Source organism: Moschus berezovskii, chromosome 1, assembly GCF_049115385.1.
Source record: "Moschus berezovskii isolate FMDL1 chromosome 1, NW_MosBer_1.0, whole genome shotgun sequence".
Classification (NCBI taxonomy): domain Eukaryota; kingdom Metazoa; phylum Chordata; class Mammalia; order Artiodactyla; family Moschidae; genus Moschus; species Moschus berezovskii.
This window is the reverse complement of record NC_142460.1, coordinates 158,690,088-158,716,629: the sequence shown is the minus strand read 5'-3', so window position 1 is coordinate 158,716,629 and position 26,542 is coordinate 158,690,088. Positions and strand designations below refer to the sequence as shown.

General features: G+C 40.1%; 1 protein-coding gene across 2 annotated transcripts in view; it reads right to left on the bottom strand.

Moving 5' to 3' along the window:
• Nucleotides 1-26,332, bottom strand: part of RYK (receptor like tyrosine kinase) — a 120,116-nt gene extending 93,784 nt beyond the window's left edge. For both annotated transcript variants that reach the window (XM_055413402.2, XM_055413411.2), the window contains exon 1: nucleotides 25,962-26,332. In XM_055413402.2, the coding sequence (XP_055269377.2) occupies nucleotides 25,962-26,199 (238 nt within the window). In that variant the 5' untranslated portion in view covers nucleotides 26,200-26,332. The remainder of the gene's footprint in view (nucleotides 1-25,961) is intronic.
• Nucleotides 26,333-26,542: the final 210 nt, after the last annotated feature.

Below are 26,542 nucleotides of genomic sequence, written 5' to 3'. Positions count from 1 at the left end.
TCTCAGGACAGTCCTCTACACAAAGCAGGTGCTCAGTAAACCCCTGTTAGACAAGTCAGCACCACAGATAAAAGAAGAAAACATCAAGATGCCCAAGAAATGCTAGAGATTTCAAATTTCACTCATTTCCACACCACTTTCTTGGCCAAGGTCACATCCAACCTCCAATACATATCACATTACTCAATTTTGTGATAACCCCTTCATCCTACTTGTATTAAATATTTTCTTTAAAATTAATTCAATTTTTAAATAAAAATTTAAAGGAAAGATTTAATCACCATCTTAAGTAGAAACCCAGTAATTACTGAGAAAAAAATACAAGGTAACCAAAAAAAAAAAAAATCAATTAAAAGGGAAAAAAAAAACCTACCTAATAAATGCCAGCTAAACACTATTGCCTACACCAAGGCAATGAGCCTGAGAGCAGCTCATTGTTTACAAAAAGGGAAGAAGAGTGTAACACGAAGTGGTTGAGAGAGGTAAAAACATCAGAAGTTTTCTCCACAATATAATCCAAAAGAACTGAAAGAATTAAAGCAGGGGATCTGCTGCTACTAAGTCACTTCAGTCATGTCCGACTCTGTGCGACCCCATGGACGGCAGCCCTAAGATCTCTCAATCGCTTTCCTGTTATTTATAGTTGTGGCTAGGTGTCCCTCCAGTAATGGAAGACACATATTCCACACGTGGGAGGAAAAAGGTACAGGGGAGGCCAACTGAAATTTAAATTTCCTATTTACTGAGCCTTATATGCCATGAGTTTAAAACACCTTGTGGTATGCAAAGAGGTCAAGGTGAGGCTCTCCTACCTAAGATACCCACTCCAGTATTCTTGCCTGGGAAACCCCATGGACAAAGAAGCCTGGCAGCTACAGTCCATGGGGTCGCAAAGAGTCTGACATGACTGAGCAACTAACGCTTTCACTTTCACAACCTGGTTAAACGAACATCTCGTGGACTGGCCAAGCAAACCATGAATCCAAAGAGAAAAAACTGATGAAGTGGTCATCATTAAAATTAAAAACTCTGCTCCTCAAAAGATATTAAGAAAATGAAATTAAAGTCGCAAACTGGGAGAAAATATTCACAACACATCTACCAAAAGGACTTATTTTTAGAGTACGTCAAGATCTCTTATGAACCAAAAATTAAAAGACAACACAATTAAATAAAAAGGACAAAAGGTGTGAACATACATTTTGTAAGAAAAGACATGTAAATAGACAATACGCATATAAAAAGGTGCTAAACATTATTAGTTATCAATGAAATACAAATTAAAACCACAATGAGATATCACTTCCACTCAGAAGAATGACTAAATCTTGGCAAGGATGTGGAGCAACTGCAATTCTCATACATTGCTAAGAATGGGACAATGTTCAACTACTTTGGAAAACTGGCAGTTTTCTTATAAAGCAAAGTGTACATCTACTCAGATTCAGTCATTCCACTCCTATATAATCAACCAAAAGAAATGAAAACATACGATTCCACAAAAAAAAACTCATATGTTAACACTGAGAGCACTCTTATTCAGAACAGCAAAAACTGGAAACAACACAAATATCCCTTGGCAGATAGATGAATAACCAATTGTGTTATTCACACAATGGAATACTACTCAGCAATGAAAACAAACTGTTGAGACTTTGTAACAAGGGATGACTCTAACAGACCATGAATCAAAGAAGCTGTACATCCTGTATTAATTATTTTTATAAAACATTCTAGGAGCAGGCAAAACTAATTTGTGGTGATAGAAATCAAATCACTGTGGTTAAGGGAACTTTCTGGGGTGATGGAAAAGTTCTGTATCTAACTAGGGTGGTGGTTACATAGGTGTATGTATTTTTCAAAACTCAACCAACTATACATTGAAGATCTACATGTTTCATTATATATAAAGTTCATCTAAACTTTTTTAAAGAGGGAGAAAAAAAGACTCAACAATAGTTTTTAACCTCTCTTTTCTAATCTCAAAAAGTTTGCATACCATAAAAAGTTACTAGCACCAACATAAAGTTTTAGAAAAAAATAAATCGTAAGTGATCAACAACTTCCAAGTTTAAATTTCAAACATCATTCACAGGGAAATAAAGAAATCTGTTCCTAACAACAGTTACAATGTAATTACTGGTAATAATAACAATGATGCGTAAATATTTGTGTTTTCCAGACACAGTTTAAAATGTTAAGAGCATCTAGTAAATTCAACTCCACACAAAGCTCCTTCCCAGTATCTAAGCTACCTCATTCACTGAGATACTGGAACCAGTTAATGAAACTTCTAAACACCCTTCTCCTGTGACTTAATATGCCAGACTCCCAGTGTACGTGAGACTAATCCACTCTCAACATGTTCTTCAATGTTTCTTTTATTCCCCAACTCCAACAACCTTTATCCATACCAAGGTAACCCATCTCTGTGGACAGTGGGAACATATAAATTGCTTTACCTCCAAAATCTTGAACCGTAATTATCTCAGTACTTTAGTAGCTATTCAGTTCCTTCCCTTTATTGTTACAACAGATGTTCTCTGGGCTCATAATACCTCCAGGGTCCATAATCCTCTTGTTTCTCCCACTTGATTGTAGCAATCATTTCCTTGTTTTTTTCTTACTGACCTCAACCCCAATTACTGCAATTACTTTCTTAGGAGTACCCTCAACTTTCTCCCACAGCCAAGACATGCATGCTGCTGCTGCTGCTGCTAAGTCACTTCAGTCGTGTCCGACTCTGTGCGACCCCATAGACAGCAGCCGACCAGGTTCCGCCGTCCCTGGGATTCTCCAGGCAAGAACACTGGAGTGGGTTGCCATTTCCTTCTCCAATGCGTGAAAGTGAAAAGAGAAAGTGAAGTCGCTCAGTCGTGTCCGACCCTGAGCGACCCCACGGACTGCAGCCTACCAGGTTCCTCCGTCCATGGGATTTTCTAGGCAAGAGTACTGGAGTGGCTTGCCATTGCCTTCATACCCCATCCTTAAAACATCCAATCTTGAACTATTTTGACTCCCCTGTTCCTTGTCTTCTCTGGTGCTATAACTAATGCTGCACAAATGAGAGTCACTATAAAACCATGCTTCTATGTTCAACAAATAAATACTTATAAGCTATAGACAGTTTGGAGCCCTGTGATCTGTATCTATAAACACTTAATGGCCACCAAAATAAAAACTGAAATTTTTAAATTCACTACCCTAGATTCAGGTATTGAAACTGTAATACTGTAATACAACTGCACACAGAGTTGCTGTTTCCTGATTAGATTTTCGGAGAATTTGTTTTGAAATAGCCATTCTTTACTAAGGTAGTTATTCCTAGTTTGAAAGGATTTGAATTTCTTCAAAGAAGCCATTAAAATGAAGTTCAAATTTTCACCCATCAAATTAGTAAATATAGTTTGTTCTGTCATAAAACAAATTCCTAAACATCAATTAGCATATCAGTGGTTAGGAAATAAAAATACGAGTACAACGTATTAATAGAAACTGTGTCAGTTAACATTTGAATCTTCCCAGACATGGGAAACTAGAATAGCAGGTAAAGAACTATAACTTTCAGTGGAAAAGGAAAAGACCCTCACTTAGTTCAGCTACTTCCAGGCAGGAGTCCCCCTCGGCCCTATTTTAAGAAAGCTAAAACAGTGAAAAAGAAAACAGAAAATAAGCACCTGCACCAAAGGTTCTCTCCTCAGAGGAGCACCACCAGTCTCTGCGTGATTCCGAGACCCAGGAAGCCGCACATTCTCTTACGCCCAGCGTGACGGCAGCCCCACCAGCTTAGAAACCAGCTCTCATCTGCACTGCCTCAAAATCATGCAAGCCAGTGATTTCCATCCTGTTATTTTTTAACATCTTTAACTCTCTTCTGAAGCCGCCTCAGCCACCCTAAGTGGTTTGACCAAGCTGTTCAAGTTATCCCATAAGGTACCAATTATGCTTTTATTAGTACTTGGTTTGAAAATTGCAGAGGTTTTGAATGGTTTGCCCTTAACCTTATTTTTCCCATAATTCCTGTTATTTTCAATGATTTTGAAATCTTAAAGGTTTTTGTTTGTTTGTTAGGAATGCATTTGATGTTGGAACAGAAATGCTTATATTCTTTCAATACAATACTGAATGTTAGATAGGGTGTGGCAAGCAAGCAATTTGTGAACATATATCAATGATTTGTAAATGTTTATACTCTAACCCAGTAAATCTAATTCTAAAAATTCATCCTTAGAAGACCAAATATAGACACAAACATTTATGCATAAAGATATTAGTCAAAACTATATTTAAAATTGAAGAAAAGTAACCATATAAATTACCACTAACAGAGCAACGATCAATAAACTATAATACATCCGTAACAGAGAGCAACAGTTTTCAACAATTTCTCTTTCTTTGGAGGAGAGAGATGGTGTTCCAAGCCACTGCACTCTTTAGTCAAATCTCTCCCTGCTCACCCACAAGACATACTGAAATTCCCCTTTGAAAACAGGTTTTAATGACTAAAAAAATTACCGGAAAAGACTATGAAGTCATCAATAAGACTATTATAAATAAATTGTTAACAAATTGAGTTTTGCTTATAATAACATTAAATAAGGACAGGCAAAATACATACTATACATAGTAAATTTTAAACAATGTCTGTCATTTATAATGGATATCTTGCATAAAACAGATGTTCAATAAATGTCTGGTGAAGTAAAGTTAAACGTACACACTAATGCCATTTGCAGCAACAAGGATGGACCCAGACTGGCATACTAAGTGAAGTAACTCAGAAAGAGAAGGAGAAATGACGTCCCTTATATGTGGAAAAAGAAATGATAAAATGAACCTAGCAAACAGTGATGCACAGACTTAGAAGACGAGCTTACCGGTTGCCTGTGTTGTTGTTTTAGTCACTAAGTTGTGTCTGACTCTTTGCGGTTAAGTGAGATAGAGTCTGACTCTGCGATTAAGTCAGTCAGACAGAGAAAGACAAATACTACATGATATCACTTATATGTGAAATCTAAAAAAAATGATACAAAGAAATTTATTTACAAAACAGAAACAGACTCACAGATATAGAAAACCGGCTTATGGTTACCAAAGGGGACAGTGTGTTTATGTGCCTGCACATGCTCAGTCGTGTCTGACTCTCTGCAACTCCCTGGACTGTTGCCCACCAGGCTCCCCCGTCCATGGGATTTCCCAGGCAAGAGTCCTGGAGTGGGTTGCCATCTCCTCCTCCAGGGGATCTTCCCGACCCGGGGATCGAACCCACGCCTCCTGCATCTCCTGCGCTGCACGCAGATTCTTCATTCGTTGAGCCACCAGCGAAGTCAAAAAGTGGGCAGAGTAAATCAGGAGTTTGGATCAGCATATACATAAACAAGGACCTACTATACAGCACAGAGAACTATATTCAATATCTTGTAATAACCTATAATGGAAAGGAATCTAAAGGAATATATACAAATTCAGAATACATATTTGAATATATAACTGAATCACTTTGCTGTATACCTGAAACCAACATAACATGGTAAATGAACTACACTTCAATTTTAAAAAAGATTAAAAAAAAAAGAAGAGAACCTGCATTTTTTAAAAACCTAAATTTATATGCATAATGTGTGTGTTCCATTTCTCAAAAAAGAAAGAAAATACCAAAAACTATGAACAGTAATTGACTTTAAATGGTAAATTATGGGTTATGCTTTTATCTTTTTTCTTATATTTTTCATAAGAGTTAAGTTAAACTGGGAAAAATAAAAATTAGTTTTCAAAATCATGTTTAAAGAAATATTCAGCTGCAGCAATTCACTAAACAAAAACCCAATTACTGTCTAAAATAATACATGAAGGCCAGTAAAAGCGAGAGAAAAAGCCCTCAAAAGACAAAATTCAATTAAAAAATCACACTGGTAGAGATAATATCTTTGATATATTAACACAGTAATGACAAATTACTAATGACTAAAACACCTTTCCTTCAACTTTCCCTTAAAATACCCAACCAGAAGGTTGTCAGTGTTGTTGATCAGTCACTAAGTTGTGTCTAACTCTTTGTGACCCATAGACTGTAGCCCACCAGGCTCCCCTGCCTATGGGATTTCCCAGGCAAGAATAATGAAGTGGGTTGCCATTTCCCTCTCTAAGGGATCTTCCCAACCCAGGGATAAAACCCACATCCCCTGCATTGGCAGGCAGATTCTTTACCATTTAGCCACCAGCAAAGCCCCAACCAAAAGGTAAAATTTGGAAAAGCATTACAAACTGAAAAAGATCAAAGCTCAGAATTTCACCATTCGACAGTGACAATGGGGCTGAAATGAGAAGAAAATCCTTGAACCACCCAGGCTCACTGTCTGAATGAGGATAACCTGGGAAATCCTAAAGATGATAGGGAAGGCAACAGAGCAATAGGTTTCAGGAGAATCAGAAGTGTGCCAAGAATTATATTGCCAGACAAATTCTCATCTTGTGCAAGAGAATAGATTCTCAAAAAAATACCAATTAAGTATCCTTCTCCATAAAAGTCACTCCAAAACATACTGAGAAGTTAATAACACTTTTATTTTTAACATGAGATAATCATTTTATACTGAGAAAAGGTTTATCATGCTTAGTAATTCTAGTATAGTAATTATGAATATAGCTCTATATCAAAATGTAGAATCCAAAAAATCTCTAAATATTAGAAATGCAAAAAGAACCCAATGTAAATACAATTTTCCCAAAATAGCAGAAATATGAGGAGAATCCAATATATGTTTAATCATGTTATGCAACTATCAGCCTATGACTGATCTTAGCATGTAGATATGTGTATCTCCATCCACAATTACTATGGGGGAATGGACATGTAGACACATCAAGACCATACTCTTAAAGGAAATTCAATTCTGCCAAAGCAACCATAAGAAATTTAGAAAAAAGTGATCAGCTATAAGGAAAGGCACAATCAGTTTGCAAAGTAGAAAACGTACAGTCCACAACCTGACCACAGGCAAGGAGACAGAGAGGGAGGGAAAACATGACAGTATAGATTCTGATGCACCATCTATCTCAAAGAGTAACCTATGTTCTCAGATTTCAACTACATAAAGAAAAATGAAAACATGGACAAACACTGGAGAGATACTCTTTCCAATGCGAAGACTCCCATCGCACGGTTAAATAGCATTTACTTTTCTTCTTTACAGTCCTGTACACTTTCCAAGTGGCTTACGTTTTTATTCCGATAATCAGGCAATAGTTAATAAAATAAGAATTTTAAACAAACTGATTTTTAGAAAAAGATGAAATCTGTAAAGACTATCATACATGTATTCCTGAATGTAATCTTTCTTCTTTCCTTCCCCATCATGCTCAAAACAATTTTTAAGAAAGAGAAAAGTAATAGACAATTGAAGACAGGATTTAGATAATCTGCTGCTGCTGCTGCTAAGTCACTTCAGTCGTGTCCGACTCTGTGTGACCCCATAGACGGAAGCCCATCAGGCTCCCCCGTCCCTGGGATTCTCCAGGCAAGAACACTGGAGTGGGTTGCCATTTCCTTCTCCAATGTGTGAAAGTGAAAAGTGAAAGTGAAGTCGCTCAGTCATGTCCGACCCTTAGCGACCCCACAGACTGCAGCCTAGCAGGCTCCTCCATCCATGGGATTTTCTAGGCAAGAGTACTGGAGTGGCTTGCCATTGCCTTCTCCGTAGATAATCTACTCCTTTCTAATTGCTACTAATCACCAGTGTTTCAAGTATGACAAAACAACTAAATGCAGTCTCAAAGCAGGGCCAGCAGATGGCAGGCTTTATCACTGTCTGGGAGAGGTGCTGTAGGTTCTGCAGAGAAGTGGGCGGTGATAAGGTTTAGAGAGGCAGTGAAGGAAACCATGTATTCAGTGATGCTTTACTCAGCCAGCTGTGCACAGGCCAGGAAAAGGGTAACTTTAAGAGACCAGGAAACAGCCTGGTTCCAGTAGAAGAGAGTGACTAACAGTAGGTTGGGGTGCCCTGATCACAGCAAGGATGTTCCAAGGGCTGAGAAAAGGACCAAGTCCAAAGTGGCCACTTCAATGAGGGCCTTATTCAGAAAAGCACCAGCACAGTCACAAGTAACAAAAAAAAATCATCATAATGTTAATATCCTCTGGGATAAAGGGAGGAAAATAATGAAAACAGGTCACTGAGGATCATCTTACAACTCAGTTACTCCAACAACCCCAACGGGTCAAAGGTCCTATAAGTAAATCTCAATGATATAAAAAGAGAAGAGGATGCTGAGTCACTGTCCTAGGGCAAAACAATCAAAAATCAAAGTAACAAATGAAGGATATAATGCATGATAAAAGCTGGTCCCCTAATGAACAATCCAAAAAGGAAATTAAGAAAACAACTCCAATCAATTAAATTAGGATATGAAAGTTTTATACACTGAAAACTACAAAACTGCTGAAATTAAAGAAGACCTAAATAAATGGAAAGACATCCCATCTTCATGCATTGGAAGACTTATTATTACTATTGTTAAGGCAGCAATACTACCCAAATGGATATATCAGTGCAATCCCTATCAAAATTGTAACTGCCCTTTTTGCAGAAAACAGAAAAGCAGATTCTCAAATTCATATGGAATTGCAAGTGGCCTCCAACAGCCAAAAGAGTCTTGATAAAGAACACAGTTGAGTTACGTTTTCCAATTGCAAAACTTACAACAAAGCCAGAGAAACCAAAACACTGTGGTAATAGCATAATAACAGATATCTAGACTGACGGAATAAAACTGAGAGTCCAGAAATAAGCCTATATATTTCTAGCCAATTGACTTTTATCCTTAGTTTTTTTTTTTTTTAATGGAGTATAGTTGACTTACAATGCTTTGTTAGTTTCAGGTATATGACACAGTAATTCAGTTATATATTCATTCTTTTTTAGATTCTTTTCTCATATAGATTATCCGAGAATATTGAGTAGAATTCCCTGTGCTATACAGTAGGTCCTTGTTGTTTATCTATCTTTTTGATTAATGTTTACATAGCTTAAGTTCAATAGTTAAAAAGTTTTAAAATTTTACACAATTGATGCAGGTATAATCAGGCCTTTGAAATAAAACATTGTGCAACCATGATATCGGTCACTTAGCAGTTATAGCTTCTTCCCAATCAGCATAAAAGACTTAGCCAATTAATGTAGAATTTAAGGAACCAGTAAAATATTAATTTTAAACAAACTATAAAAATATCTTGCAATGAAATTGGCAATGTTTCTCTATGCAACTTTTAAAAGGGGAAATGTGTTCTGTAGGGTAAATTTAGGTTTCTGGGCACAGTGTTTCAATCATGTATAAACATTGGCTCCATTAGCCAGTACTGGAACAGAACAAAACCCATAGTTATTTTAACCATCATCAGAAGTGGTACTCAATTCCTCAGGAACTATATAGTAAAGGATGTGTTATGATGCATAGCAAAGAAACAATAGATAGGAGGGAGTGGGGCACAAGGGCAAACCTGGGAAACCCTGCAAGGCCAAGGCTGTTCATGACATCTAGCCTACTGATTTTTGGCAAGTGTGCCAAGACCACTTAATGGGGAAAGAATAGCCTCTTTAACAGATGGTGCTGGGGCAACTGGATATCCATATGCAAAAAGAATGAAATTACCTCAACCATATATAAAAACTAACTCAAAATAAAGCAACAACCTAAATATAACACCTAAAACCACAAAACTCTTAGAAAAAAATATAGGGATAAAATTTCACGACCTTGGATTTAGCAATGGATTCTTAAATATGGCACTAAAAGCAGGAGCAACAGAAGAAAAATAGATAAACTGGACTTCATAAAACCCTCTGCACATCCAAAGCCGTTATTAAGGTGAAGACAACCTGGAAAATGTTGCAAATCATGTATCTGATAAGGGTCTAGTGTCCACAATATATAAAGAACTCTTACAACCCAACAATAAAAAGACAATTTAAAAATGGGCAAGGGGGACTTCCCTGGCAGTCCAGTGGTTGAGAATCCACCTTCCAATGCAGAGGACGCTGGTTCGATTCCCAGCCGGGGAATTAAGATCCCACATGGGGTGGGACAACTAAGCCCATACACCACAGCCAGAGAGAAGCCTGCATGCCACAACAAAGGTCCTGTGCGCCACAACACAGATCCTGTGTGCTGCAACTGAGACTCAATGAAGCCTAATAAATAAATATTTTTTTTAATGGGCAGAGGACCTGAATAGACATTTCTCCAAAGAAAACACACAAACAGCCAACAAACATATGAATATCATTTGTCATGAGGGAAATACAGATCAAAACTACAGTGAGGTATCCCTTTACACTCACTATGATAGCTTTAATTAAACAACAAACAGAAAACTGCAAGCATTAGCAAGGATATGGAGAACTTGGAACTTTTGCACACTGTTCATGGGACCACAAAAAGGCTCAGTCACTGTAAAAAAAAAAAGTTTGGTGGTTCTTCAAAAAGTTAAAACAGAGAACTACCACATGACCCACTCTCAGGTATATACCCAAAACTGAAAACAGATAATCAAGTACTTAACACACACATTCACAGCAGCACTATTCACAACGTAAAGATGTGGCGACAGCCCAAATGTCCATCAAAATAGGAACGAGTACACCGATTTTGGGACACACGCAGAATGCAGTACTATCCAGTCACGGAAAGGAATGAAGGACAGATACATGCTACAGTGTGAGTGAACTCCCACAACACACTGCCAGAAAGAAGCCAGACAGAAAATGTCTCACTTTATTAGTCCATTTATATGAAATATCCAGCACAGATAAATCCACATAGATAAATGGAACACAAACTGGTGGCTGCAAGGGGCTGAAGAGAGAGGAAGACAGGAAAAAACTGCTTAATGGTTAAGGAGTTTTACTCTGGAGCGATGGGAATGTTTTGAAACTAGACAGGGTTGGTGGTTGCACAACATGATATATAAACTAAATGTCACTGAATTATTTCTTCACTTTACAAAGGTGAATTTTATGTCATGTTAACTTCACCCAGTAAATTATTTTTAAAAAAGAAAAGAAAAAAAGGTGACCCCTACCCCATAAATGCAAAGGGAGTATACTAAAACTGTTTTCCAGTGACTGGAAAGGATTCTGAGGAAAATCTCACTCACAAGAGGAAATCAGGTTTCAGTTAAGCTGAAGAGAAAAAGCAGTACTATGAAAGAGTCAGAGGAGACCTCAAAACAAAACTTGAGCTCCACAAGATAAAAATGAAAGGGCCAACAGAAAAGAAGACAGAGCAGGCAAAAGATGGCAAGTGGAAAGAGACTGCTGGAAGGCAGACAGGAACAAGGGTGAACAGTCATGGACTGAAAAGGTAGCATTCTATTCTTAAAATGTGTAGAACTGTTCTCTTCTAAGACGAAAAACATTTCAGCTCTTCAACTATCATAACCAGACTTAAATTTCTCACTGCCAGTTCTAGCACAGTAGGAATGTTACTCTCTTGTTAGAAAATATGACATTTGTTCATAAAGTTATTTTTAGATAACCCAAATTCCAAGCTGAAAAACCAAAGTCACTTCTGCAAAACTCTCAACATCCATCAAGGAAAATTCACTTTCCCCTAAACAATTTTAAGCTCAAGCTAATTCAAGGCTTATGTTCTACATGACCTGGCCTGTGCAGTGTAAGTTCAAATAACACAACAGTTTAAAAATTATTCTAAATGATTTTTTTTTCAGGTTTTAAATATCTCTTTGCAGTAGATAATCTTATTTACATTGATACACAATCATTTTACATTCTTAGAGCAGACACTAGCAGATGCTTTATTTTAGTAAATTATGGGGGGAGAAACAGAAAGGACACTAATCAGAAGGGTTCTCCATTAGCCTTTCTCGCCACAGTGGGGTTATCTAGAAACACAGGGGAACCTGCACGTCCCAGGAGCCAAGGCCGGGAAATGGTGCTTGGTCTGGCTGGATGCTGGAAAACCTTCGATAGTGCTGAGACTGCACTCTCCTCTGAACAAACACTCGATCAGTAAAAGACAATGATTCTCAGCACTGAATAATTTAAACACATGTCTGAAAACAAGTCAGTAGTGAGTGGTGAGACCCAAGGCCCTGATAGCAGCGGGGCAGGGCTGGGGTTGAGAGGCCCTCAGTCAGCCCCAGGCCACGCTGGCTGTGGTCCAGCAGAAGGGCAGGAGCCCCACTCATGCCTGGCTTAGAACAACACAACTCAACTGTCGGGGGACAGGGCCACCCTGCATGGGGCGGGAGGAAGGACCTTCCATCCTGACAGAGATCACAGCCCATGTGATCAAGAGTGGCCTCTCCAGGGTCCTCCAGGTGTCACCCCAGGCCTCCCAGGCCCCCAGGTTCCAGCTGCTCAGGACCTTTGGGAATTAAAACCAACTCCAGCTGAAGGGTGGGTGACACCAGCGGGGCCTGCATGCCCCAGGTTCCCGGAAAGGACAATCTGTCAGGAAAGACTCATTCTGGAACATCCCGGAGGTTTGCTGAGAGGGAAATCAATCACGTCACAACTCGGTGCAGCTTAAGGCTTCATTTTTAAGCTGTAAGCATGGCCTTTAATTCTTTAACCACATTCAGTTCCAAATTAAGATTTTAAAGTTAACTATTGGTTTCCTAAGACCACAACAATGGTCTAACAATTAGTGCCAGTGACCAAACCATCTCCCTTTAAAAAAGAGCCACCTTTATAGCACTTAACAAAATACATTCCAGGAGCTGTTCACATGTCTGTCTCCCGTTACCTTGCTCACCTCTCAAGCAAGGCTAGAATATTAGTGTAGTTGTAGGCACTCAAATGTTAGATGCATGAATGGCTGGCTATTGATAAAAATCAACTACATCAAAGATGAACATGACGAATCAGTTAAGGCAAAAAACAAAAGTAATATTGTAGGAACAGAACTAAAGTGGAGTTTTTGCTAATGAGTAGCTGAGTGACCTTTTGGCAATCAATTATTTAACCACCTTCTCCAGGCATCAATTTCCTCAACTATAAAACAAGGGAGTTAAACCAGACAAAGTTAAAGTCCCTCCTCAGCCACAAAATTCTATTATTCTATGATATCATGATGGTTTCAAAAAGTCAGCCAAAACTCTATTATTCTATGATATCATCCATGGTTTCCAAATGTTAGTAAACTAAAGTTGAAAATTTAGTCACGATACCCTTCTAGGTTCTGAGGACAGCATGGTATGTGAACCAGAGGGAAAAAAGGCTAAATTGTTTACTATGTCTGAAGCCACTAAATAGTCTGTATTTTAATTGATGCTCAAATTAAATAAATACAGAGCTCTTGTTTCAAATTTTCCTAGTTTATGGAAACTAACAAACTGAAATGGATACTATAAAGTAATAATTTGTCCACCAGAAGCTCATAAATCTAGCTATAGTCAAATCATACCTAGAAAATTAGCTGAGGTCTAATATTTAACTACATCATAAGAAGTGAATTTACAAATGTTACACTATAGGAAAGGGGCATCTTTTCTTCAACTCCTATCTATGGACAGTAAGTAACAAAAACATAACCCATAATCTCTAGCACTGTAACATAAAATATAAAGCATGCCCTGCCATAGTGCCAGAATGTTCTATCAGGTAAAATGATACTCTGAAAAACAATTTCTCATTGAATCCTGCACTATTTAAAGAAGAAAATTATCTTACCAAGTTCATGGATGCATTGCAAGCACAGCTCTACAGCAGAGGTGAAGTAATTTACTCACAGTCTGACATAACGACCTTTCAATCTCTTTCACAGCCAATTCCAAACAGGAGTACACACACACTTTCAGTCAGCTGTGCAGCCACTTGTAACTTAGAGTTGGCTGTTACAGCCAGGGAATCAAAGACAGAGAATTCATAAACATTATTCCTCCTTGCAAGCAACTCCAAATGCAAATTTGGAATCCTGTCCCAAAGTTACCTGAATTTTTTTTCCCCAGGCAAGTCACCCAGCTCTTTGCTAAAAGTTAGTTGCATGAGGACAGGTATCTTTATCTGTTTTATTTCACCAAAACATGTCAAGCTTCTAAAATAAGGCCTAGTGTGAACTCAGTAACTATTCAACGAGTGATAAATGTTGCTACCTAAGGCAATCAATCAGGCAGGTGATATCTAAATGACCCCTCTAACATTCTATGAGTTGAGTTTTTATCCAAAAACATACAAATCCCCCAGCAATAACTAAAACAAATCATTCTGAGGATTATACGGCACTTTCACATACAGCAACTACAGTAAAGACATCCTGTTAATTGCTTGCTGGCCCACAGATAACAGGAGGAGGAGGTAGATTTAAGACTCAAATATGCACATTTCAAATCCAACATTATCCCACACCGTACTATCTACTATAAGCCCACATTTTTGCACACGTGCATGCATGCACCTTAGAACTTTTTCTTGAAATTGTACTGAATTATCTTAACAAATAATCTAAGGAGTTAAACAACTATAGAAAAAATGCAAACAATCGAAAAGATAATCCTTGGACATTTCCACTTCTGGACCAGACAGAGTTAACAGGACCAGATAAACTCTCTCGTCTGAAATAATCAAAACCAGACAGAATACCTGAGTTCAGAAAAGCAAAGACAGCTAGACAAATTTCCAGGAGAGAGAGTTGCACAGAGAGAGAACTTCCAAAATCTGTAGAGGGCTGCCCCTTCAGCCTTTGGTTGAGTACTGATCAGAGCATGATTAAGGAAGCTACACAGAACACAGTAAAAATAAAAGGTTAACAGAGTGTAACACTTCACAGGTTCTGGAATATCACCTATTCACATCTGCCAGCCTGGAAAACCTCACGAGTCACAGGAGAAAGTACACAGAAAGGTCTTGACTCAGAAATACTTAGACCTACACTAAGCCCTGCTCCTGTCCTATCTAACAAGTCTAAATACCTAGACCTGAAAAGATCAAACTGTTTCCAAGTAACTTAACTGAGTACCAGAATAAAACCTAAAAATATTTACAGAAATATAAAAATATCCAGGACCCAACAGGATAAAATTCATAATGCCTGTGTCTATTCAAAAACTATCAGGCGTGCAAAAAAGCAAAATAGATCAACTGAAATCAATGCAGAACAGCAGACGTTAGAATCAGCTGACATTAAAACAACTGCTATAACTGTACCCCCACAAAAAGTCGAGAAGAGACATGGAAGACATAAAAAGACCCAAATCAAATTTCTAGAGATGAAAAAATACACTGGCTAGGGTTGACAGCAGATTAGCATTTCAGAAGATTAGAAATCTGTTTTCCAGCTTTTAATTATTTCGCCAGAATCTCTGTTGAATATTTTATATCCTTCAGCTGTAGTGTGGACCAGCAGTCTGATGAGAGACAGCTACATGCCAAGCCACAAGGTAGCCGTAGTGAAGCAGGGACACTAGAGAATATGATGGGTACAGTGATCACATGGTTTATATATGGTACAGAGCTATGGAAGTCAAGGTGGGGACATCTCACCCACGGACGGGGTTCAAGGGAGACAGAGTTGGGAAAATTAGGCAACTTCAAAGGAAGCTATCGTAACTAATTAATTTAAACTTCCATTCGCAAGTGCAGTCCAATATCCTTTTGGATAATAACTAAGTGGGCAAAGGGAAATGATCAAAAGAGTGATGATCCAGTAAGGCACAAGAGGGTGAGTTAAATAAAAGGTATGGTTCATTCACTTACTCATTCACTCAACTTTAAACTGAACATCGACTATGTGCCAGGTACTGTTTCAGGTGCTGGGGATAAAGAGTAAAACAATATAAAAGGGTCTCTACTCAAACAGAATTAACTTTCCTACAGAGGGAGACAGAAACAACAAAAGTCAAAGTGTTAGCCTCTCAGTGGTGTCTGACTCTTTGGGATCCCTGGGGCTGTAGCTCACAGCTCCTCTGTCCATGGAATTCTCCAGGCAAGAATATTGGAATGGGTAGTCCCTTCTCTAGAGGATCTTCCTGACCCAGGGATTAAATCCAGGTCTCTGGCACTGCAAGCAGATTCTTTACCATCTGAGCCACCAAAGAAGCCCACCTAAAAGAAAACAAAGTGACAGAACAGATTGGCACTGAGGGTCAACCCTAGAAAAAGGCAAAGCTCTCTGAAGAAGTAACACTAAGCTGAGCTCTAGAAGGCTCCAGCCACGAAAAGATCTGAGGTAAGTACATAAGGCAGAGCAATAGTAGAATGCAGACCCTAGGGTGAGAAAAGCTTGGTGAGAAGGAACTAAACAGCGGTGTGGTGGGGAGCAGTGACAAGAGAAGAAACAGGGGGCAGGCAAGAGTCTCTATATAAACATTAATTTATAAAGCAGGAAGACCGAAGCCTAGATATATGATATTTACGAACCACTGTTAATTTCTGAGGTGTGATCTTGGTTATTATATATTTTTAAGAGTCCCTATATTTTAGACACACACACCAAAAAACATTTTATGCAATTTTCTGAGTTTGCTTCAAAATAATCCAAGCAGAAGACGGGGGGGAAGTGATGACAAGGGAGTGGATTGGGAGTGGAGATGTACAGACCAAACAAAACTGGCCCTGAGTTGATAATTGTTGAAACTGGATAATGGATACATAGAAGTTCATTATACTAGTCTACTCCTGAATGTTTGAAATTCTCCATAATAAATTCATTTTTAAAAGCAAACTTACCTAAAATATAAGTAAAGGTATTAATAAACATAAGTGCCCCCTTCACATGGGAATTTTCAGGGCTGCAAAATTATTCCGTATGATACTACAGTGGATGTATTTGTCAAAAGTCATGTAATTACAACAGAATAAGCCTTAACGTCTGCAAACTTTTTACAAATTCAGGGGGCAGGAGGAGTTGGATGAATGTAGTCAAAAAGCACAAACTTCCAGTTATAAGGTAAATAAGTACTAGGGGTATAACATGATAATTAACACTGCTATATGCTATATATGAATGCTGTTAAGTAAGTAAATCGAAGAATTCTCACCACAAGGAAAAAAACTTTTTTTCTATTTCTTTAATATTGCATCTACATGAGATAATGGTGTTCACTGATGCTAAAGCTAAAACTCCAATACTCTGGCCACCTCATGTGAAGAGTTGACTCACTGGAAAACACTCTGATGCTGGGAGGGATTGGGGGCAGGAGGAGAAGGGGACGACAAAGAAAGAGATGGCTGGATGGCATCACCGACTCTGTGGACATGAGTTTGAGTGAACTCCGGGAGTTGGTGATGGACAGGGAGGCCTGGCGTGCTGTGAATCATGGGGTCGCAAAGAGTCGGACACGACTGAGCAACTGAACTGAAACCTACTATGGTAATTATTTCATGATGTATGTAAATGAAATCATTATGCTGGCCATGTTAAACTTACACAGTGCTGTATGTCAATTATATCTCAATAAAACTGGAAGAAAAAAAATCACGTAGGGGGTCAGAGAATCTTAGGATGATATATGGAATGTAATAGATGCTCCCTTCCAGAGCAGCTTTTAAGGGATTCAGATGTACCCATAAGCTTTCATCAAGAGGCCCTGCAAAACCCTCAAAGTCTAAGAACCCCCATCAGAGTGCACAAAACTTAGTATATGTGGGATCCATACACTTATCTAGGAAAAGGCTCTAAGGCTTTCACAAAATAAGTTGAGAACCACTGATATTTCTCTTGACAGCAACTTCCTAGCTGAAAAGTAAACTTCCATTGTTTTTTAACTTAATGCCATTTTGGCCTTCCCTGCAAGGACACCATTACCACAAATAAGTTACCACCAGGGAATTGCACAATTCTGAAAGAAAGTTATGACAGATACCCAAAAAACAAGAAAGGTGGCAAATTATGTCTAAGTCTCCTTTACAATTTCACCTTGTTAAAAATACTGTATTTTATTTAGTCTAAACGCACCGTTATTTTTTGTGCCACTAAGAAAAAAAAAAGGTTGTCAATTACCTGATGACTCACCACTGATTGTAAAATGATTTCAACTTCAGAGATGTTCAAATGTGAAAAAGCCGTACATCTTATAATTCATGAGACATGCTGTTCAAAAACCTCACTGGCTGGACCCCATCTCAGATCTCCTAAATAAATTGCTCAGAGTAGGTCTTTGAATCTGTATTTTGTTTAAGCCCCTCAGATGACTCTGGTTAGATAAAGACCATGTAAACTTAACTTTCAGAGACAGCAAAGTAGAGAAAGCACACACTTTTGAGTCATACAGCCCCAGACATCTCTGTGACCTCCAGCAAACTGTAATTTCCCAGAGTCTCAGCTTTATCTATTAAAAAATGCCAATGCCATCTACTGCCAATGGTTGATAAATAAAAGAAATTAAGTGAAACAGAAGACACAGAGCAAGACATATTTATAAAAGAACATGTTCATTATTTATGAACAAGATACAACATATTCGTCTTAAGAACAAGAATGGCTCCTCTGAAAATGCTTTTCAGAAATATTCTGCCATTCGGCACTGTTACTTGCTGGACACAGTTGAGAATTATCAGTAAGTGGTTTATTATGTAATTCAGTAATACAAACATTTGTTTTAGCACACATTTTTAGAGGTCCTACATAAATGAAAGTTGTTTAATAACATCTTGATTAGAAAATATTATACTTGATATACATCAACAATAACACAGAAGAAAACATACTTTTAAGCGTAATACAATTTCAGAGTAGATAATGGCTCTATTTCATGTCAAGTTTTTGTTTGGTTTTAGTATATATAGCTGGCAAGTTTTTTCAGAACACTGGCATAACTGTGTTAAAACCCCAAAAGTAGTGATGTGGAACTTCTCAATTCAGGATGCTCAAAAAAAAACAACCCACGTTTGTTTCTAAAGTGACCCTTAAAGTCCAAACAGTATCTCAGGCAGCACCTTCAGAACAGACAGGTCACTCAGGATGTGACTCATAGGAGACAGGTTTGGCCATAACTGGACAGTTCTCCTACATATGTAGAATGAAGACGGAAAAATAAAAATTCAAAACCCACAACTGCACAATGTCTCAGTCTTGTTCTCCCAATGAAGAACACATGGATTCAAATTAACACTGTCTCAATATCAACCCCACCCAAAACATCCAGGTTTAAGAGCATGCTGCAGGGTGCTAACCCACATCCACCAGCACCCACCTGCTCAGAGTCTGAGCAGCAGTAGGACAGGCCCCACACCAGCAGAGAGGACAGGCTCACTGCTCCCCGACCCCGAACACTTGGCTTGAGGCTGAAAAGGAAGCGAGGTACTGGGAGAAAAATGGCTCATCTCATTTTTCTTTTCCTTCAACCATTTTCAATAAGAAAAAGCTGCCCAAATCTGAAACTTTGATTCCTCTTTGCCTTCTCCCTCTTTAGCCCTCCGTTCTCCCCGACTAAGCCTTCTCCAAACTCCCTGCGAATTCCTCATAAACCCATCCCACACCCTCAACTGCCCTAGCTGAGCTGATCGATCCCCTAGTGGCTCAGATGGTAAAGAATCTGCCTGCAATGTGGGAGACCTGGGTTCAATCCCTAGGATGGGAAGATTCCCTGGAGGAGGGCATGGCAACCCACTCCAGTATTCTTGCCTGGAGAATCCCCATGGACAGAGGAGCCTGGCAGGCTACAGTCCATGGGGTGGCAAAGAGTCAGACACGACTGAGCGACTAAGCACAGCACAACAAGGCTAACTCTGTTCCATTCCCCTGATCCATCTTTTCAGTCTGCAAGCCACCCTTTTACTGGGGCTGAAGCTGTCTTCTCTGTGTACTCTCCTTTCCTAAATTCAACAGTTTTGCATTACCTATAAAATAAAATTCAAATTCCTAATCTAATTTCAACCTACCTCTCAGCTTTATATTCTGCCACTCCCTGGTTTGGCCAAATTTTCTCATCTGAGCCACATTAAATTGTTCCTACTCCTTAATTTCACACATACCTGCTTCCATACATCTATGGCTTTGTGCTATTTTTTCTGCCTGACATGAAATGCTCCTCTTTTCTGTCTTTCAAGTTTATCTTTGGAGATGAGACTCAAACGTCCCCTTTCCTAAAAAAACCTTCCCTAAACCCCCTAAGACCCTCCACCCTCTCCAGTCAAAAGCAATCATTCCCATGATAATTTACATCAATCAGCAGTATAACTCTTATCTTAGGGTTAGAGTTGTAGCTACAACTGTTAGTCTCTCCTACGAAATTTTGAGTTCCTTAAGAGAACGAATTTAGTAACTTTGAATTACCTTTTTCTACCACAGTATGTGGTACTTGGTTGGGCTTCAAAAATTTTTACGGGACTGATTCGAGAAGCAATGATCTCAACTAGTATTAAACTGATTTCAAATAAGATGTTAACAATGCTTAACTCTTCCAGAGTGTACTTTATTTTAATGGAGAGGCAGTTATCCAGAGTGAATTCCTAATTGGTGGGAGGTGGAGTCTATTCTCCGAAATCCCGTAGCCTCCTAAAGATGCCCTGCCACCAGCATCTCTGCTATCACGACCAATTTACACCATACCCCCCATCCATCAGCAACTTTTTCCCACACCCTAGCACTGCCCCAGCCACAGACAATTTTCACCAGCTCTGGACTTCCAGGGAACTCAATTATCAGAATTATCAATTAGACAGCGAACAGGAGAGAACGTGGATAATAGTGAAGACAAACAAGCACATGGGGCAGCAGGCTCATCAATTCTACTCCTTAAGAATTTCAGTTAATCACAGCTCCTCCAGAGCTGACATAGAGGCAATATAGATTCTGGAATGAGTTAAGACCTGGCCCCCTACTCACTGCCCAAAGGGGCCCAAATCAAAGTCCTCATTAGTAAAATGGGGAATTGAATGCCAATACTGCAGCCTACGTAGGGCCTGGGGCAAACAAAGGGATTCCACATAAAGCTTCTGAGGCTTTTGGAGCCTCCATACCAACAGACTTCCATCAGGACTGCGTGCCCTACTACCAGGGAATGAGCTGGTTACATACTTCCTTCAAATCTGTAACAATACACACCCAAAAAAGGGATTATTTTGTACCTGACATAGGGAAAAGACTGCAACATGTCAGCAGCACTCTATAAAGTGTCAACCATTACTGTGACCACCACCACTACTCTTCCTAATATTGTTATTACCAAAACACTACACATCACCAGCTCTTCAGCAGTCAAAGCCCAACCCCAACTGCCATTTACACACTGTGACCTGATCACTAGCCTTTAACCCCATCTTCCTAGGACTCCTCTAAAATGACAGTAATGAAATCACAACAATATTAAACTACAAACAAAGGGAAAGTAGACAACAACACATCAGATATTTCAACAAACTTTTCCATGATGCGCTCATGTGTACTTAGTCATGTCCAACTCTTTGTGACCCTATGTGCAAGATGGGACACGGTTGAAGGAGTGGTCAGTGCTTCTCAGGACCCCTGAAGGGACTCAGCCCTGGATGCACCGAGGGCCACCAAAGGCCAGCCTGAGGCTCTAGCCTGTCAAAGAGGGAGCCGCTGATGAGGGACATTCAAAGCTGTTGGGCCCCCAGGTCTGGCAGTTAACCCAAAGTTTTTCTCTGAAGAAACTGAACCACAGAGACACGGGAGCTGTAAACAGGAAAAGTCAAAGTCTACAGCCCGAATAACGGCACTCTCCACCTCTCCCCAACAAGATAATCCAGACCCAGGCAGCTGGTGTATCACCAAGCACATTGAGGCAGCTGACTGAAGGTGTCTTCACAGACGCTGACCAGACCTAAAGAAGAGGTGAAGGTGCTGATACATGGGAGGAGGCTCCCAATGAAAAGTCCACTCTTACCCCATGGGAGGCCAGGAGACCTCTCACACACATACACACAACTCTCCCCGAATCAACTTTTCAGAATTTCACTCTTAATTACAGACACGGAAGGATCAACAGATATAATTTAAATGAACAGAAAAAGAACTCTGAAATAACAGGCACATTGGAGGAAGCAGAAGAAATATTTTTAAAATATTAAACATACAGAAAAAATTAAAAACAACATACACCTGAAAGATAAATGAAGATAATATATCCATAAAATTAGAATAAAATGAAATTGAAACAGGAAACAGAAGGAGTTCTGAAATTTAAAATCATCATTAAAATTTTAAAAATACAAGAGCTTAGAAGACAAAATTGAGAAAATTTCCCCCTCCTTCCACCTCCAAATATAAAGATATAATTCAAGAGATTCAATAACCAAACCAACAGACATTTCAGAAACAAACAAACAAAAAGTGATGGACGGGAAATTATCAGAAGTAACAGGCATTCTTTAAAACTGAAGGACATTAGTCTCTAGATTGAAAGGGCTCACTAAGACAAGAGGAACCACAGAACGGAAAAGGGGCCACAGAGAAGCTTATAAAATTACAGAATTTCTTAAAGACAAAGACCCTAAGCTCAAAAAACAAGGGAAAAAAGCATCAGAACGCCTTTGGATTTCTCACCAGAAACCCTTAATGTCAGGTAACTGTGAAAAATGCCACCAAAAGTAGCAAAAATATGTGCATTTGTTTCTAATATGTAAATTCTGTCAAATCACCTAAAAGCATGAGGACAGGACAGACATCTCCAGACATACAAGGCCTGAAATAATTTACCTTCCATGCAACTCTTCTCAGGAAGCTACTGAGGATACACTTTAGCAAAATGAAGCAAACCAAAAAAAAGGCAGGAGTTCCAGGGAACTGAGAAAAAGGGTATAGAATCTGCAGAGAAAACAAGCCTACTGTTTTCTCCCTCCAAAACAAGGAGTCTCTAGGAGGAAAGTGGAACTGATAGATGATTTGCTGTGCTACTTGAAGAAAAAATATCAAAAGGCACTTAACATATTTCTTGGAGTGTATGAGAGAATGTAGCCATAAATACAGAATAGACCAATCAAAAAGTTTAAGTCTCTTATTTGTTCCAGGAAAAACAAAAGCGTTTTGGAAAAGAAAACATAACCATTTATGGGTCACCATTTAACTCAGAAGTGAATTTATATTTATGTGTGTGTGTGTATACATACATGTATACATACGATAATGTATAATAAAAATTTATAATACAAATATATACACAATAATGTAAATACAGATTGCTGGTTTTACTAAAAATGATGTAACTAAACAGGGGGGTTTGGGCATGAGAAGAGGGCAACTGCTCAGTTATTATACTAGGATATCTACACTGATTTCAAAATATGAAAAGTAAAAACACAGGGGGGAAAAAAAAAGAGCTAGCTTGGGAAAGCAGCTTCCACTGTAAAGCAGGGCCTGGAAGATGAAAGGCCAAAAGCTGAAGACTATTGCTTTTTAAGTCTTCTAGTATTATTTTTTTTTTAATTATGTGCATGTATGAACTGCATTAAAAAAAAAACTTATTCTCATGTCAAAAACAATTAGTTCAATTTATGAAGTCACTACCAACTTCATTTATAAGTTTCACACTTGGCAATGCAAATTTGTTGTCTTAGAAATATTACAAAGTGATGGTTCAGTTCAGTTCAGTTCAGTTGCTCAGTCGTGTCCGACTCTTTGCAACCCCATGATTCACAGCACGCCAGGACTCCCTGCCCATCACCAACTCCCGGAGTACACTCAAACTCATGTCCACAGAGTCGGTGATGCCATCCAGCCATCTCATTCTCGGTCGTCCCCTTCTCCTCCCACCCCCAACCTTTCCCAGCATCAGAGTCTTTTCCAGTGAGTCAACTCTTCACATGAGGTGGCCAAAGTATTGGAGTTTCAGCTTTAGCATCAGTCAGTTTCTCAAATTAGCTTTTAGAAGGCACTTAAACCACAATGATACAAAAACATGACACAAGCAGTCTGAATAAGAGTTCAACTCAGTACGCTTGGTACACATCAGCCCCACCCACTTGCTCTTTCCCAGCCAGGAGTAGCCAAGGAATACTTTAAAGTTAGAATAGAAAAATAGATAAAAGAAGAAGAGGATCTGGATCTGGCAGGATGGAGAGTCAAGAGATCCACTATAACAGATCAACTCTTTCTGCATTAAAGAAAATACTACCGGAGGTCCCCCCTGTCCCAGAGGTGACTGAAGTTTTGATCAGCAAGGAAATTCTCTCTCCCTTCTTCCCACTGGCTCATTCCTGGGCATAAACTGGATCAATCAGGTAACAAATACAACATTTCAAGTATTAATTAGCAATTATTCTTTTCCACCACACCATAACCAAACTTCTGTTATAAATATCTTCATTTCATTCAATGAAATTTTGTGGTCTATGTCAACACTACGTTTGATTTTTAAAAAAAAATAAAGATTATTAAATGTGTGGCCTTGAGCAAGTTACTTAAAAGTCTCACTTTCTTCATCTTTAAAATGGGAATAACAATATTCACCTCACTGGGTCACAAGAAAATTAAAGAAAATAACGTGTATAAAACATGGAGGAGCAAGTATATGGTAGGCACTCCATGTCAGCCTCTGGTTGTCCCCTGTCCCTTTCTTCAATCCAGTTCAGTTGCTCAGTCGAGTCCAACTCTTTGGGTCCCTGTGACTGCAGCATGCCAAGCTTCCCTGTCCTTCTCCCAGAGGTGATTTCTTACATATAAACAAAGCCACAAATTATATACACATTTTTAACCAAAAAATCTTACAAAATCATGTGCAATACAAAGTATTTTTAAAATTAGTAATTATTTTTAAAATATTATTTTTAATTAATGTGATGGGTTAATTTATAAACATTATTTTTCCTAAACCTTAGTCTTGTTTCAAGCACTAATCCAATTTGCAATTTTCATTCAGCTAAATAAATTCCGCTAATTCTGCTAGACTGCAAAGAGGATTTAGAATGGCAGGACATTACAAAAACACAGCATTCTTCTTTGGTTAAAGACTACAAACCCATATATGCAACAATGTCTAAACAGTCTGCTTAAAAGCAATTCCATTTTAACACTTAGTCGACTTCAACAGGCTTCAAGAAAAGTCTTATGACTTTTAAAAAACAGGATAAAATGATAGATAAAAGAATAATTTTTCCCATCAAACAGATGTACCACAAATCTGAGATGAAATAAAGATGGAAAAAAAAAACAAACTGTGGCTCTTTGGCCCATAATACACAAAAGAAAGTGAACGTCTAGGTATCTGCAAGTACCAAAGACTTTCTATTTGGGGCCATTTCTATTAGACCTTCCTCTAAGGGGTTACTTACAGAATCCACAAAGTCATATTTTTCAAATTAATTCCCCAATAACAAAACTAATTAGGTAGAACAGAACCACCAGCTGACCCAAAGCCAAGTTCTCCTTTCCTTACAAGGTATTCAACGTAGAAGAGTGGCCCAGAAGTACAGGACCAGTCCAAACCCCAACATATCCAAGACAAAAACCAAGGTACTGAAGAAGCTAAAAGGTTTGGTACCTGGAGATTCATTCACTGTTATAAAATACGCTTATCTTCCCTGATCTGGAGACTGCCTCGAACACGTAGCGCCCTTATGACCAATTTCTTTCCTTTAAAGAAAATATAAACCTAACCTATGATAGCAGCAAAGTATCAACACAGTAGTGTGGCCTCTACCAAGGCATCTAGATCACTGCAGTACCTAAATAAAATGTGGATTTCGAGGACCCAAAGTCCAGGGCCCTAGAGCGACACGTAAAGGCAGGGTCAAAGAAACTTGGAGCTGCGGGGAAGAGTGCCTCTAGGGAATAAGGAGAAAGGCTGAAGGGCTGGAAGCAGGCTGGAATGGAGTAGCTCGCCGGCGGCCGAGGGGTCCCCGGGTCTTTAGGCGGCGCGGGAGTAGGCCGGAAGGCTGGCCCGCGGTGGCGGGGCGGGCAGGGACCACACCTCCCGGACAACACAGCAGGCAAAGGCCGGGGCCGGAGGCGACCCGGGGAGCTGGGGCCGTGTCGCCCGCGGTCCAGCGCGCCGACTGGGCCGGAAGCGCCCGGGCCGCCCTGCCCGCCCCGGCGTCCCCACTCACCGATGAGCCGGCGCACCTCGTCCTCGCTCAGGTAGAGGCTCACGCTGGGCCCCGCGGCCGCGGGCGGCAGCGCCGGGGTCCGCGAGGCCGGGGCGGCGGCGGCGGCGCCAGGCGTGGGCAGCAGCAGCAGCAGCAGAGCGAGCAGGAGCAGCAGCGGCGGCGGCGGCGGGGCCTTTAGGCCGCGGGGGCCCGGGAGGCGGCCCTGGCCCGGCGGCCGCGGTCCCGCCGTCCCGCGCATGGCCACCGCCGCCGCCGCTGAGGAAAAGCGCGGGCCGCCCGCTGCGCCGCCGCCGCCCACCCCCGGCCCCGAGCGCCTCACAGCCCCGAGCCGGGGGCGGCCGCCCAGCTCATCGCGCCGCCGGCCCGTGGCAGCCGGCCGCCGCTTCAGACCGCCGGAGCGCGCCGCCGCCGCCGCCTCCTCCGCATCGTCCGCGGCGGGGAGCGGGTCGCGGAAGCGCGCGCGCGCCGCCGCCGCCCTGAGAGCGCGCACGCACGCGCCGCCGCCTCGGTGCGGACCCCGAGCCTCGCGACGAGCCCTTTGCTTTCCCAGCGGCGTTGCTGGCCCAGGACTCTCTTGTCAC